Source organism: Triticum dicoccoides, chromosome 2A, assembly GCF_002162155.2.
Source record: "Triticum dicoccoides isolate Atlit2015 ecotype Zavitan chromosome 2A, WEW_v2.0, whole genome shotgun sequence".
Taxonomy (NCBI): Eukaryota; Viridiplantae; Streptophyta; class Magnoliopsida; order Poales; family Poaceae; genus Triticum; species Triticum dicoccoides.
Window position 1 is genome coordinate 101,159,032 of NC_041382.1, and position 14,837 is coordinate 101,173,868.

The 14,837-nt window shown below is 45.4% G+C and overlaps 2 protein-coding genes and 1 pseudogene across 3 annotated transcripts; all 3 read right to left on the reverse strand.

The window, feature by feature from the left end:
• Positions 1-439: 439 nt before the first annotated feature.
• On the reverse strand, positions 440-2,153 carry LOC119353616 (annotated as a pseudogene).
• An 811-nt stretch (positions 2,154-2,964) lies between these two features.
• On the reverse strand, positions 2,965-5,597 carry LOC119353617. 2 transcript variants are annotated; one of them, XM_037620238.1, is made up of 6 exons: positions 5,436-5,597; positions 3,883-4,106; positions 3,709-3,804; positions 3,505-3,630; positions 3,382-3,421; positions 2,965-3,300 (listed from the first exon to the last, which is right to left on the reverse strand). In XM_037620238.1, the coding sequence occupies exons 2-6, from the start codon at positions 4,006-4,008 to the stop codon at positions 3,242-3,244; spliced, it is 447 nt and encodes a 148-aa protein (XP_037476135.1). In that variant the 5' UTR covers positions 4,009-4,106; positions 5,436-5,597; the 3' UTR covers positions 2,965-3,241. The 2 variants fall into 2 exon arrangements, with proteins under 2 accessions (XP_037476135.1, XP_037476136.1); XM_037620239.1 differs by having other exon boundaries at positions 3,883-4,119.
• A 4,069-nt stretch (positions 5,598-9,666) lies between these two features.
• LOC119353619 (xylulose kinase 2-like) lies at positions 9,667-14,073 on the reverse strand. Its single transcript, XM_037620240.1, has 11 exons — positions 13,767-14,073; positions 12,411-13,062; positions 12,199-12,287; positions 11,825-11,889; positions 11,611-11,666; positions 11,407-11,527; positions 10,953-11,027; positions 10,670-10,723; positions 10,492-10,586; positions 10,229-10,403; positions 9,667-10,103 (listed from the first exon to the last, which is right to left on the reverse strand). The coding sequence occupies exons 1-11, from the start codon at positions 13,826-13,828 to the stop codon at positions 9,862-9,864; spliced, it is 1,686 nt and encodes a 561-aa protein (XP_037476137.1). The 5' UTR covers positions 13,829-14,073; the 3' UTR covers positions 9,667-9,861.
• Between the last annotated feature and the right edge of the window lie 764 nt (positions 14,074-14,837).

The window sequence follows — 14,837 nt, forward strand, 5'->3', positions numbered from 1 at the left end:
CTTCTTCTTCAGATTGATTGAAGGCCCCGATCTGGTGTTCCAAATATGTCATTGCATAATGGGCAGCCATACTTCAAGGTGTTGCATTTCAGTGTTTCAGATAAGAAGGCTTACATGCAGATGCAGATGCAGATTGTAGAAGGAATCCCAAACAGCTCAGGTACAGCTGGATCACTTTAAGTTTTTCTTGGTCAATTGCATCCAGGAGCTTGTCAGAGGGCAGGACACAAACTGTCATACCGATCATCTGGCATCCTGCAGGAGATGCAAGTTGCCATTAAATAACTCCCAGGTGATGTCTTTTCTCATAGGAAATAATAAGAAGCCAGATCTCCGAAGATACAGCAAGAACCCAACATGATGAGTCAGGGCGAAATGATCACAAGAAACTTTCAGGAAGACAACCAAACTAAATTTAGGAGTGTAAACATGAATCTGGTACATGATTAGCCGTTGTTACAGACACCTTTGAACAGGAAAGATCTACAGCTTCAAGCACTTCTTAGTACAGGAAAATGATAGTACTAGCACTCAGCAAAGAAACGGTTGCATTTGTTTCTCAGAGGACGTATGTGGAGTGAAATGGAGATGACATACTTGGCTTCCTCATTGACTTCCTCCATTCTCTGGCTCATCAGCATCAGCACCTGTTGCTTCGCCTTACGGGTCTTCCTCTGGCTGCCCTTGTCAACAGAATTAGACTCCAAAACTGATTCAGAATCGGATGACGATGACAATGTGCTGTCCCTTCTGTGCCTTCTCTTCTTCTGCTTCCCTTTGGGTCGCCGCTTCTTGTTCTATGAATTCGAAGAACTGACACTTTCAGAAGAATATCCAGAGCCGGTAGCTGATGATTCAGTGTCCGAGTCGAACAGAGTCCTCACTGTTATGCCGATCTGAACCATTATGTGAGCGGGTTTTTTCTCTTACTTTTCCCCTCCCTTCTTGTAGATTTTTCCTTCTCCATCTTTTCTTTCATCAGCTTCTTCTCCTCCTCCCTCTCCTTTTCAAGATCAAGATTCACAAATTGATAGGACTCTAACACAGTCGACTACATCAACTTGGGGTTTTCAAGCTGCTGCGTTCTTTAAGTCCGTAATATGTAGGCACAGTCGTTCTTGCACTCATATCTCTAGTACCCAGGCTGGAAACACCTCTGAAATTGGGAATATGCATCACCAGAAGAAGTTGGTGAAGCTTTTGGTTTCACATGGTACTGCAGCCTACTCCATACTCGCCAGATAAATCTGTCTCTTGGCTTCATTCTTCTCTTGTCAGCGGCTTGGCTCCTCTTCCTTCTACCCATAGGCATTCACATTGCGGGCAGCAGCCGCAGCTGCACGTTCAGCTTGAACCCTGCTCAATCCCTTTGCAGCTGATAAGGCCTGTGCCTTTATTTGCTCAGCTGCAAGCTGAGATTTGTCAGCATTGCCAGACATCTTGATCCGTCCAAATGATCAAAATTAATAACCACAGCTAAATACCTGTGCATCGCTTCGGAATAACAAACCATTCCACACTATGAACATACACATCAAATTTGACGATGTGTAATTTCCAACTGCATCATGATGAATGTTGGTGTTCTTCCTCCTACTATCTCTTTGTCAGCAACCAGCAAACGACCCTCTGGCCTCCCGCTATCTTCCTTGGTTTCTTGCCTTGCCTATCCTTCTACCCATCCACCCAGTGTGTCTAGTCTTCTCCAAGTATTAAGCCGTTGCCGAAAGTGAATGTTGGCGGTTGTCTTCTGTGTCAAAATCCAGTCAGTTTCACCTCAACCTTTGACTGTTGTGATCCTTTGCTACACTCATCCCAGTTCGGGCAGATGTGGCTTTCAGGTAGTTATAAGGATCTGAAATGGCCACCAATACACAAATTTGCAGTTTCGAACAGATATTCACATAGTCCTGAACGTCGAGGATTGGACATGAAAAATCATTTGGATCACAAAATTTAAATATCGTAAACAATGAGCTCTTATTGGATTACCTAGTCTTCTTTGCAGAAAGATAAAACTTCGCTGGAACAGCAAAAGCTGGATGAGGTTGGCCAAAATAGCTTCTGCCCCCATCACCTGCACAGTTATAAGAAGAGAAAATTTTGTTTTTGCCACTCTAGATTTTGCCAATTTTCCTTATGCCACTCTAGATTTTGACATTTCACTTTTGCCACTCTTAGTTTTTGATAATTATCACAATTGTCATTCAGTGGCAAAAGCAAAATAATTTTGTTTTGTTTTTGCTACTCTTACCTTTTGACAATTATCACAAATGCCACTCTGAAAATTTTGCTTTTGCCACGGGAATGACAATTGTGATAATTGTCAAAAACTAAGAGTGGCAGAAGTGAAATGTCAAAATCTAGAGTGGCATAAGGAAAATTGGCAAAATCTAGAGTGGCAAAAGCAAAATTTTCCATAAGAGGAACACTTCATTAAAACTGAAAACATGCTAAGCTGGTTGATACTATACTAATGAAATGAAGCACAGGCAGCACATGTCTTCCAGCAAAACTAAGGCGATCATTTTTACCGAACATGGAGCAGGCATTCAACAAGCAGGTGCAGGAAGTAGACACAGACATTTGCACGATCATTGTCATTGTATCAGTATCATTAGACCATCCATAATTGATTTTTCCCTAGCAGCACATTATGACATCATGCCACAGCATTGCCGGCTTTCTCCCGCACCACAACAGATGTTCTCACCTCACTTCATCCGCCACAGCCAGGCATCCAATGTATCACCAACTGCCCTTTAACAGTTAAGCCGCATAGGCATGCTCTTTCATCTTTAAAGGACAATTTCTCAACAAAAAAAGGTTGGAAAATGGTCAGATTCTAAACCATGCCAATGACAACATTATCTTAATCACATTAGGATTCGCAATTTAGCTTTTGAAAAGGCACAAAGAGAACAAAACATGAATTGCCATGTTTCTTCCATACTCATAAAAAAGTGAACGACGCTCACAAATCTCTCTTTTTTTGTGATTAGAGCTGATGAGTTAAATATAATGCATGATGAGCCAGCTAGAAAACTGTGTGCAGAACACTGGACGTAAATACATAACAGGAATAGCATCCCAAACCAAGAAATCAACACTGTTTTTCTCATATACACTCAACAAGACGCTAATTGACAAGCCCGTCGCAATCTGCTAAAAACGCACACAAGATGGAAGGAAAAACTTCCAACAGAGAAATTGTTCGATGCTCAAGAAGTTTTCAGTCTCTCTAAAGGATTGCGGAGAAGAGGATCTGGTTGGTGTCTTCATTCTCCCCATCCGGACCCCCTGCAAGTGAAACCACGACCAGTTGGAGTGAATTCCCCGTCACAAAATCCAACGAACTGCTGCAAAGCAAAGAAAACCTACCTGCCATTGGCTTCAGCTGATCAGTCCACTCGTCGATCACCTGCAACGTAAACAAAGAGAACAGACTCATCAGATCTCTCACGACCTGTAGCTAGATTGCGGGTTTTTTGGGTGGGGGGTCACCTGCTTGAGGCTGGCGCAGGCGGCCTCCTCGTCGTCGGTCATGAGGGGCAGCCCGGAGGAGGCGAGAAGCCGTTGCGTGGCGCTCCGCTGCGCAGCCAGGCTCGTGCGCATCATGTCGATCAGCTCCTGCACACGCGCGCAGGATCACGGGATCAGTAAACCTAGAAGAAGGTGTGGAGGATTCGAGAAGGGGATCTGACTGACCTGCTTCTGGGCGAGGAGGTCGCGGCAGAGATCCTTGAGCGCAGCCACCTCCTCTTGCACCCGCTTCACTCGCCCTACCAGTTTCGCCGGGTTTGCCTGAATGAAACCGTCAGCCAGATCCTGTTATGGAAGGAAGCGGCTAGAGAGGAGAAGAAGGGGAGTTTGATTACTAACGTGGTCAGGGTAGGAGGCACGGAACTCGAGGTCAAGGCGGCGCTGGACGTCGGCGAGGGTGTTGCTGGCGCCGACGAGCGTCAGGTACACGTCGTTCACAGCCGGGTGGCGCCGATCAGCAGCCATGATTTGTTTGGGTCAATGGAAGTGAAGGCAGGGATCTCTTCTTCCAGCCACTGCTAGCGCTTGGCTTTTAAAATGGGGATGGAAGGGATCCCACTATCCTGCAAGGAAAACCTAAGCTATATTAGTTAGTAATGACACAATTATATCATTTCATCTTTAGTTAGAAAAATGAATGAAGTTCGGGCGTTATGATTCTACTGTACCAGAACATAAGGAAATCCCAAGATAGTATTTAGTCGTTGCTAGGTCAAAAATACATTTCTAGCACTACGAAATTGTATATTAGACAGTATCAGGGAATCACAAATAGTACTGATTATAGTAAGCAAATCCAATACCAAAGGTAAGATTTCACAGATGAGCTTTCGCATATATGAACTGAAGAACTATAGCAGAAATTGCTTTTCTTGCAACTGTATGATGTAATGAATATGATAGTTAAACGAACACATTACATTGCATTAAAACCTAAGGTTGATTGTTAAGCTAAAGCAACACAGCAGCACCTTAGAAGAATTCACTAGCTATCCAAAGGCATTTAATTTGTACCAAATGCATAGCTTCCACAGTGCCCTTTTATGAAGAGAACCTGTAGTAGAGCACCCCAGTTGCATCGCACTAATAATCATCAGCCACAAACCAACAATAAAGTTCCTAGAGGAACCACCGATTGAAAATGTTGGCCAGAATCCAGCCGAGTATCCAAGTCAATTCTATATAGACTGTAAACCAATGATTTGCACAACACAAAAAATACAACAAAGCCACGGCTTGATACAGCAAACAAGAGAAAAGTGGCAAGCAAAGTCACTGAATAATCCAGCAATTGGTAGCTAGATCTGCATGGCTTAAGAGTGGACATTCTGAATTTGGCAATTAGCAGATATCTTATGGAGTTATGAATTTCAAACCAGATGCTCCACTACATCCATTCCTTGTAGATACAACCTATAACTCGATACATATCAGACACTCACTTAGATCTGTCGCCGTACCCAAAAAATGGGACAAAATGACCACCCAAGCTCGGCTGGAATTAATCCACAGAACTAGTTACTTGTATCCCTGAACCAAAACATAACTGTCCAAAGGAATACGCTAATATCGACCACAAACTTCTTACACGAGCCAAACAAACGCGATTAGAAACCTAAACCTGTACAAATCACTTCTCACGGTCACAGGTGCGACTGTTTGAGCATACGTGCATCTGCGGATGGGGCAACCAGTAGCCACCCCGCTCCGACCCCCACCCCCCACCGAATCATCGGCCCGTCTAGCGCGAGACAGCTCCAACTCGGGCCACCGCAAGCCGGTGAATCCCTCGATTCCGTAGCCTAGCTAGGGTTTTCCGGCGAATCCAATTGGAACGGAACTAAGACGAGAATGCAGAGGAGGGGGAGAGGAGGAGGAGGAAGCTCGCTTACCGATGGGGGCGGAGCGGATCCCAGGAGATCCCCGGGGAGAACGTCTTGGTTTAGCCGGGGACTCGGCGGGCGGGAGGAGGGAATTCGCGGCTCTCCGGGGTGCCGTTTGCCTGTGGCGGCTCACAGTGCGCCGCAGAACGAGCACTCGTTTTGAATGGGGGAGAAACACCCAGACAGAAACAAAATATGTTTATAGTCTTTCCGATTTTTCTGAAATATATACTCCTTCCTTCTGTACACTAATACTCCCTCCGTGCCTAAATTAAGTCTTTTTACTCCATTCCTAAATTAAGTCTTTTTAAACATTTCTGTGGTTGGATGGTTAGAAGGACTGTGGTATCCCAGCCCACCAGGATTCAAATCTTAGTGCTCGCATTTATTTCAGGATTTCCAGCGATGCGCATTCAGTGGAAGGAGATGTTCCCGTCAACGACAAGGTGCCTATGATGACTTCATAAATTTCAAGATGATATGCCGGTTCAGTCTTTCAGAGGTGCTCATAAGGGTAGGGTGTGCGTGTGTGTATTCATAAAGGTGAGTATATACGCGTGTATATGAGCGCGTTTGTGCTGTGTTCAAAAAAATGAACTACAACATATGGATGTATGTAGACATATTTTAGAGTGTAGATTCACTCATTTTGCTTCGTATGTAGTCATTTGTTGGAATCTCTAGAAAGACTTATATTTGAAATGAAGGGAGTACTTATAAAACTTTTTGCTGTTCAATTTCTAAGCCATTTTTTTCAGGGGTGAAGGAGTTTTTATTCCAGATTTATAGAGTTATAGTGCACTGGCAACAATTCCTCAATGCATGAGGGTCCTTGGTGTAAGAGCATCTATAGCCACATCGGATCAGCCTCACTTTCCTCTTCCTCCTCCTCCTCCTCCTCCTCTGAAGAGTCCGGAGGTAGGCCGGACGCAATTTGAGCGGCGCGCCTGGCTCGGATCTCCTCTAGGAGCTCCAACCCCCGCTCCAGAGTGAGCATGACGTACATGGTGATCCGTTGTCGGGCCATAACTACCGGCGGGCGACCAGCTCGAGCGGATTGGACGGTGACAGCGTGGATGAGAGGGAGGATGGAAATGAAACTGGATAGGGTTGCGGTTCCGCCATCCGGCTTAAATAGCTAGATTTGGAGTCTTGGGTGGCGCATCGGAGCGGCGGCATGAATGCATCCTCACCGACTGTTGTGTTTAGACATGTGTCTGTGTGGGTCCTGCTCGTCAGTCCGACCTGGCGGATACGACCGAGGGCGACCGGGTCTTCTCATATTCGTTGTAGATATGGGCTGGATATGAGGATTGCCGGTCAGCTCGAGCATATAGAGACGGTATTTGGAGCCCGGTTGGGTTGCAATTTTGTGACTGCTCTCTGACTGGGTCGTCCACCCAGATATATAGGGGTCGTTTGAGGAGCCTCGTTGTAGATGCTCTAACCACACAGCGGTGGTAATACACTTAGTACGACTATAGTTTGCCAGATGATTGAACACTCTATTTTGTTTTCTCCTAATCCTTTGTGGAATAAACTTCATGTCAACCATCAACGATCTGATCTCCGCGGTAAGATGCCCATATGCCAACCAAGCCAATCCATCGCCTGATATGGATAGAGTCTTCTGAAGAATCCGATTGGACAATGACTGAAACGCATGTACGTTGGATTTGAAGTAAGAGTCATCCCTTGCATCAACGCATGTATCTCCGCTTCTAAGGCATCATTGCAATTGAACATAAAAGTGATAAGCCACAAATAGCGTCGTCCCATCCTGACTCCTAAAGATCATACATGTCGTAGTTGTACTATCCGGCACTGAAAAGGAGCCATCAACTGAAAGAGCAGCCTTACCCGCCGGTGGGGAGGCCACGGAACGTTGGGTGCATGGTCTTTCACCATCGGTGCAACCCAATCAAGACATGTAGGCATTTTCCCCTTTAAAATATATTTCGTGCTATATTGTCGCAAAAGACGACCGATCAACATCGCCGCCCATGTGACGCAAGGTCAATGCAATCGATGTGGTCGAACTCTCAAGGTTGCCGCCTCGACCTCCATTGCTCTGTTGCGCCATGCATAGTCCACCAACACACCACCTTTTGGTATCGTCCCGACATATAATCGCTCACCCTCAAGCTGCAACACCGCACGACCTAGTCACCCACAACCCAAGTTGAATAGGGCAACCACCCGCATACCACGACCGTCACACAAACTCTTCTGGGGCCGCCGTCCCGACATAAAGTCAAATTGCCCCCTTTGGAGTGCAACGACCGAGCCGACAACCCCGCCTCACTAGTAGAACAAAATTGACACCCCCACCAATGCAAACCACCACCCTACCTAATAGGGTTGTCGTCACATTACTTCCCGAGGTCGCCACCTCGGCGCACAACCACCATCCAGGGCCGCTTCCCCGACATCCACATGCCTCGACGCAAGAGAGGCATCGGGCCACAACCAAGAGCTAGCTCTTCATGGCGACACCCCCAAGAGAGAAACAACGTAGGCATCGTTGTTGCCCGCTTGAGAAAGACTGGAACTTGGGTTTTCAATCAAAGAGCCCAAGCCATTTGTGAACGTGAGGAGGCAAGCACTGGCGGAGCTACGGCAAGGCCGAAGTGGCCGTGGCCCGCCCAGGATCTCTGTGATTTTTCGTTCATATACTATGCATCGGTAGGTAGCCCATGAGCCTGGTCTACTATCGGACACTGCCTAGGCCCCTAATCCCTTCTAAGCTCGATTTAGTGGGAGATTCGCACAACCCAGCCATAGAGAAGTACTAATTAACTACTGGCTCCAAGGAGCAGCCGAGCAACAGCGGCATCCCTAAAGCAAAAAACAAAAAAGCACCAGCGGCCGCTTTGTTTACCGGCTGTATATATCTGCTGATCTAGTTAAAAAATTGCTGAGGACTGACTTACGTCTAATGAAATAGCACGATTCATTATATTTTTTCAAAAATGTGCACTTGTTTGTCTGGCCCGCCCAACTATTTTTGTGTAGCTCCGCCACTGGAGGCAAGGTTCCACGATGGTGCCTCTAAGAAGGGGAACAACGCCTAAAGGCACCACTACCGACTCAAGGTCTGAGCATGGCTTTCACCCGGGATTCCTCCTCTCCAAAAGAGCTTGCATATATCGGAACTGCCTCCAAGAAGGGGAATAACGCCCAAAGGCGCTGCCCCAGACTCATGGTTAGGGCATGACTTTCACCTGGAACCCTTCGTATCCCATGAGAAGAGCTTACATATATGGGAACTGGATAGAATGCCCCTCATGACCCTGGAGCCGATGGAAGAAGGGTAAACTAAAGTTGTTGCCCGAATGTTGCCATCTAAGGACATCTCCAACGCTGACCCTCAAACCGGACACCGCATCCGTCTGCGCACAGGGGGATTAGTCCGTGAACAGGAATGCGGGAGCCGGCCATTCAAAGCTAGCCGCATACATCCACCCCAATGTTTTTTTTCAGACCACACACTCTAAATAACCGCACATCTAGTTTCAGGTTAGCTAAAAAATGTTCAACTTTTTATATGCAGCAGTATGCAAGCATTCGCAATGCGGCCGCGCATTTCTCGCAACCAAAGAACCCAATCCTCTCTACTGCATCCTTCTTCAAGATGAAGATTAAAGGAACGGGCGTCATGGTAGAGACGATCAAAGACATTTTTCCGCATCCGGTCAGCAAAAATTATCAACGGATAGGTATCAGGGGCAAAGTATAGGCCCTGTTTGGTTCGGCTGTGGATTTCTAAAAATAGCTGTGAAAAATCTGCTGTGAAAAAACAGCTGTGGAAAATCTCATGTGAAAAAAATGTAGGTCATTTGGCAAACCAGTTGATACAGCTTTTTCAAATTTTGACCCGCAGCGGAATCAGATTTTGGAAAGCACGTCCTGGGCTGCTTCCGCTTTTGGTTCAGATTTTGGCAGCGGATTTCTGGAATCGGATTCTGCTAGATTCGCCCTTTGGTTCAGATTCTGCTGCGCGGTAGCGGAATCCGTCGATAAAAGCTGAACCAAACAGGGCCTTGCCGCCTTGGTCATCTATCAGTGTCAAATGGCCGCTTAAACCTCGAGGCCATCATCTCTCAGACCGAAGAAGCGGGCTCGTCGGAGCACACCATGTCTTCCCATGGCTAACGTCACTACTTAGTTCAAGTGCTGGTGTTGCAAGGCGAGTTGTAGCATATTTTGTGCACTTCAAAGAAAACTGGAAGAACTCATCTGTAGAAACATGTGACAGTTTTTCATAACGAATGCATCACAAATTATCCGTTCACAGGACCACGGCACATTCTTCACGGCTGACGCGCACGACACCAGCGAGCATTAACAGTTGATCCAATGACTTTATTATATGTTTCCTATAATCCCTATGCTCAAATGGCCCCAGCGCCATATGATATGTCCTAGTATATCTCTACGCACGCCCAATCTTCTCCACCAGGCGTCTCTCGATCTCCATCCTCTTCTTCATGAGCAGCGTGTACTTCTTCAGGAGCTCCCTGCCCTCCTCCCCCGGCGCCGGCACCGCCAGCTTTGCGCCCAGCGAGGTCTTCTCCAGGTTGCCCGTGTACATCCGGGAAATGGGAACAAAGCCTCCTTCCTCCTTGCACAGCCACCCGTGGGCAGCTCTCAGGGCTGCGCCCAGCGAAGCCGAATCTGCCACAGTTCCACAAGCACTATCAGTTTTCCTCTGTTCTGTCGCTTTTCTTTTATTGCGTTGGTGGATAGACTTACGAGTTTGTGTAAATTTTACGCATGAACAACAGAGAGTTTCCACATACCGGGTCTCTCAACTGTGAAGACGGGGCAGCCAAAGATTTGCGCGATCAACTTGAGGATGCTCTCATTGGAGGATGCCCCACCGGTTGCTATGATCCGCTTTGGTGGGTTGGGCATGCCAAACCGCTCGGCATGCCCTCGCATCGACAACATCTGGCCCTCGACGATGGCACGGACCTACGCGCAAGGAATCACAAGTGTGTGGCTCATTTGTTTGCCACTAGTATCATATATAGTTAGAGACAGATAAGACCATTAAGCATACCTCAGATCGTGGATCGAATTCTTGCACCTCATGCTCCGTCAGATTGTCAGATGAGGCGTCATTAAAATTCTTGACAATGTATCGGTGGAAACCAACTGCGTCAAACAAGCAAATTTGTGTAAGGTTACAACTTACAAGAGAAATGGATGAAATTTTGATAACACTACTACATGATTACCTGGAAGAGGAGGCAGGATTTCATGGTCTTTGTAGTAGAATCCTAACTTCCCATCTATATGAGAAAATACAGATGGATTTCATGATGTCAGAAACTTAGAATCACACTTCATTCACTGTCAGTTGTGACAATTAGCATGAGGAAGTTTTTAACCCATGATAAACTACAGAAAATTAGCAGGCCTGAAGACAAATCATAGTTGATGATCCATTCAAATTTTTAATTTATACATGCTAAAAATATTGGAACAGAAACAACCAAGACAACTTCTGCAAGAACTTACCATTCAGAGGGGGTGTTTTCTCTATATAGTTGTTGAAAACATCCCACGATTTTTCTGCGCACTGATTCCGCACATCTGAAATAACATCGGCAGTAGTGTCAGCGAAGTAATAGTAGTAAACCATAAAGTGTGGACTTTTGGCTCCCAGGCTAGATGGAGCCCAGAATTTTCAAACATTACAAACCCATATTTAGAACTTCCCATTTTTTGTGAATTCCACATGAACATGCAGAAACTCTCTACATACTTGTAAAGTTTTATCAATAGATATTTTTATTTGTGCGTACATAGCGAGCATCTGCATTTACATGTATTTTTTTCCAGATTTTAACAGAACTCCAAAATGATTTTATTTTTGAATTTTTAAAAGCTGGGCTCAATGGATCCTGGGATCCCATTGTAGTTTCCTGATGCCATACATCGCAATACAGATAGAAGGATAACAGTTTTGTACCTTCCCGGGTCAATGAACCATTTTTGTAACATAGCATCACCATGTAACCATCCGGTTCAACAGGGTTGGGAAAAACATGGCCTTCAAGGCTTGGTTTAGCTTCGGCAGTAATCCCAAAAACCTAAAATACAATTAGGACATAAGTATAACAGCAGCTTGAAAAAGAAAATACAACACAACTGATACAGGATCCTTGCAACTCACTGTGTCACTAGTACCAAGGCTGATTGCAAGATCGCCAGGTGTATTCAGTGTCAAACCTACAATGCAATGGTCCAATGGAACGTTAAGATGAATAGAGGAAAGTAATAATCACTTGCTGCTAATTGGGCTGTGATTGTTAAACGATATAACAGCTGCATTGGAAATGACAACACCAGCAATTTGTGAAAGAATCAAAGAAACGACTGTGAAGTACCTGCAAGGCTATTGGGATTGTCACCTGACCACTGAATAACCAAACAGTTCTTGTCAAACTGATGCCTGCAAATGCATATTGCATCAATAAACTTATGGGATGGTACTGCAATAATCTTCATTGCTTCTGCCATTAGGATGGCACTTGTTAAGACCATTAAGCTAGCTTACCTGTTAATAAATTATTTCTATAATCGAGGGTGCCTAAAATACAATTAGTAATAGATTCCCTTCGACAGCAAAAAAGAGGATTGACAGAAAATACTGGAGTTCCAGAGTTGCAGGTGTACACTTAATTGACAAGTAGCATAAAAAGAACATAACCATATTTGTACAGATGCACCACACAAGTGCAGCAGTAAAACAAGAACTCACCTTTCTACAAAATATGAAGAAATCCGACCTGCAGCTGCATATGCCGGTGCCAGATTTCCCAACTTCTGTTCAAGATCAGGAGCAGTAGCCTGGAGGAGGAAGTGCACAATTTGATATTTTATTCTTAGAGAAATGTGAAATTTGTTTAAATACTTTTCATATTTAAGCCATTCAAGAAATCTGGTGTGTAGCTAAACAGACAAGGGGTGAACCTCTAAAACAGCTTTTGACCAGGTCCTCTTGTTTATATCCATCAAATTCATCCCAGCACCATCAGTTTCATCAATACTTGCATAGCATCCAGCAAGGATGGATGCCATGAATGAGCTCACCAAAGATATTCTCTCGGTATTTTCATAAATATGGGGTGCTGTTTGGTAGATCTTCCGTATCTGGGGCCCAGTGAATCTCTCATAGGCACGAGACCCTGTCAGCTTAGATAACTCCAATGCTCCTCCGACAGCATTTTCTATTTCTCTGCATTGCTTGGTAGTGCTACTGTCCATCCATATTGGCGAGTCCATGGTAGAAAAGGCATCCTTAAGCTGGGATGCCAAGCTCTTACCAGGATCCAGGGAAGACAGTACAGCTTGACTGCCCTTCTTCCAGTAAACGCTGCCATGTTGTTGCCCACTCCCTGAAACGGCCACAACCTTACTGAAGTTGATCTTTGGTTTTAGTTTCTCAAGAAGCAGTTCCAAAGCCTCAACCCACATTATGGTTGGTGAATATATACGGCCGTCATCTGTAGGATCTCTGTAAACCCCACCCTCGGTTTTGTAGTGCGGTAATTCAGAGTCAAAATTAACAGTTTCAGAAGCGACTATTATTAACTCATTGCTGAGCACAGTAGCTTTCACAGACCTGTAGCATAAGATTGCAGAATTAGATCCCACAATGGTGGTAAACTGCACAATTATCATGATAAAACAAGAAAAAAAAAGTAAGCACATCTGAAGCAAATGGTGGGTGCATTGTCGGGTAAAGCAAACAAGGCTTTATCAGCATGCGGGATCTAAATGAAAAGAAACAACATGCCCAAAGTACACCCCTCGGTCTGTTGCCTGTGTGTGGTTTAAAAGGAGTGAGGAGCATAGGTGATTAGCATGGACATAGAGCTGAACCCAGAACCTGACACATAAGTGTCTGCATCTATAAAACCTCATATCTCATAATTAGATCTTCACACCAGCTATTCTCATTGACATTTCAGGTTTTTCTGGATTCAATCTAGTGAGGAAACCTTTCAATTACGAACTAAAAAAAAAAGAAGCTCTACCCCTGCGTACCACTGTCTTACATCTAACATCTTCAGTTAGGCACCACAAATACTAGAGAACCAGATAATCTTATCACCAAAGAGTACAATTCTACGCAACAACATTTCTCTTCCACAAAAGGCAGTTGCAATTCAACCTCACACCTCCTCGATCGGCCGCATCATCCCCATCGACCAGAACGAGGATCAACATTCGATCCGCACGAACAAGTTACAGAAGACCTCGCGTCCAAAGCCAAAAGCTACTGAAGAAAAGACGCAAGAAAAGGGGTAAGGAGGGAGGACTCACTGAGTGGAGCTGTCCAGTCCGAGGAAGAGGGCCCCATCCGGGAGGGAGCTCCGCCCGACCATGGCTGCCGGCGACCGGTCCGCCTCGTCGGCGCCCACGCGATCCCCTGCTCCGGGTGGACACGAGCCGGGAGGGAAGGAATCAGACGGATCGGGGAGGAGGAGCAGGTAGCGCCGAAGTGGACTGATCGACCAACAAACAAACAAATATAACCCGTAGGACTTGCTGGGATAAGGACGACGTTATCCAGCTAGGATGAGATCAGGGAGCGGCCATGCCGGAGCCATTCCGTTTCGGGTCGCGCGCAAGGATCGCTCGCGTCATCATTATCTACTCATCCCTGCTGCTGCGTTCAGGTTTCAATATTTTCCCGAGGGTGGGCATTTCTTTCTTTTCTTTTTTCTTTTCTGGGCGGGTCTCACGTGTAGGTGACATGTTTTTACTAGGAATTTTCATTTTTCTCGGCTGGGTCCCATTTGTAAGCATATGTATGTAAGAGACTCTAGGAGAGTTGTCTTGTCTGCCTGGTCGCTATAATAACTGCTATTAATAAAACGATTTTGGCCGAAAGGATACTCAGGTATAGTAGAATCGTCATAATTTATGAAGCGTCCTCCATATATGGACTCTCAATCGTCATATATGGCAGCGTATCATGGCGCCTTTTGGTGGTCATGTGTGATCTCGTTTAGCGTGAAGAAGACTTCAGGTGGCCCCAGCTTCACGTAGGATGGCAGAAGATTGAGGAAAAAATGTATCATTGTCGAGCGGATCCCACGATCATGGAGGCAACAAATATCTAATTTTGTGTTTGTGCGTTGCCTCCGCAACCTTCATATTCATATGAAACATGTTTCATATGTGATATAAATGTTGTTAATGTGACGACTCTGCTAGAGTTGCACTAAGAGAAGAGAACAAATAATTTTAATTAGATGCCCATCTGTAAGGAGGGGGCAAAATTGCCCTAGAAATGTAATGTGACAATTAAAGGATTTTGAGTGACGGACCGAGACGACAAGAAAAACCATAGGAGCACCTACATTGCATATTTTTTCTTGCCTCTAAGAC

Coding starts and splice junctions, on each gene's coding strand:
- LOC119353617 (XM_037620238.1), bottom strand. CDS start 4,008: ATGGCTGCTGATCGGCGCCACCCGGCTGTGAACGACGTGTACCTGACG. Junction 3,631..3,708: donor ACCTCCTCGCCCAGAAGCAG/GTCAGTCAGATC, acceptor GCGCGTGTGCAG/GAGCTGATCGACATGATGCG. Junction 3,422..3,504: donor CCTGCGCCAGCCTCAAGCAG/GTGACCCCCCAC, acceptor TTTACGTTGCAG/GTGATCGACGAGTGGACTGA.
- LOC119353619 (XM_037620240.1), bottom strand. CDS start 13,828: ATGGTCGGGCGGAGCTCCCTCCCGGATGGGGCCCTCTTCCTCGGACTG. Junction 11,890..12,198: donor TCTTCATATTTTGTAGAAAG/GTGAGTTCTTGT, acceptor ATGCATTTGCAG/GCATCAGTTTGACAAGAACT. Junction 10,104..10,228: donor CTTCACAGTTGAGAGACCCG/GTATGTGGAAAC, acceptor GAACTGTGGCAG/ATTCGGCTTCGCTGGGCGCA.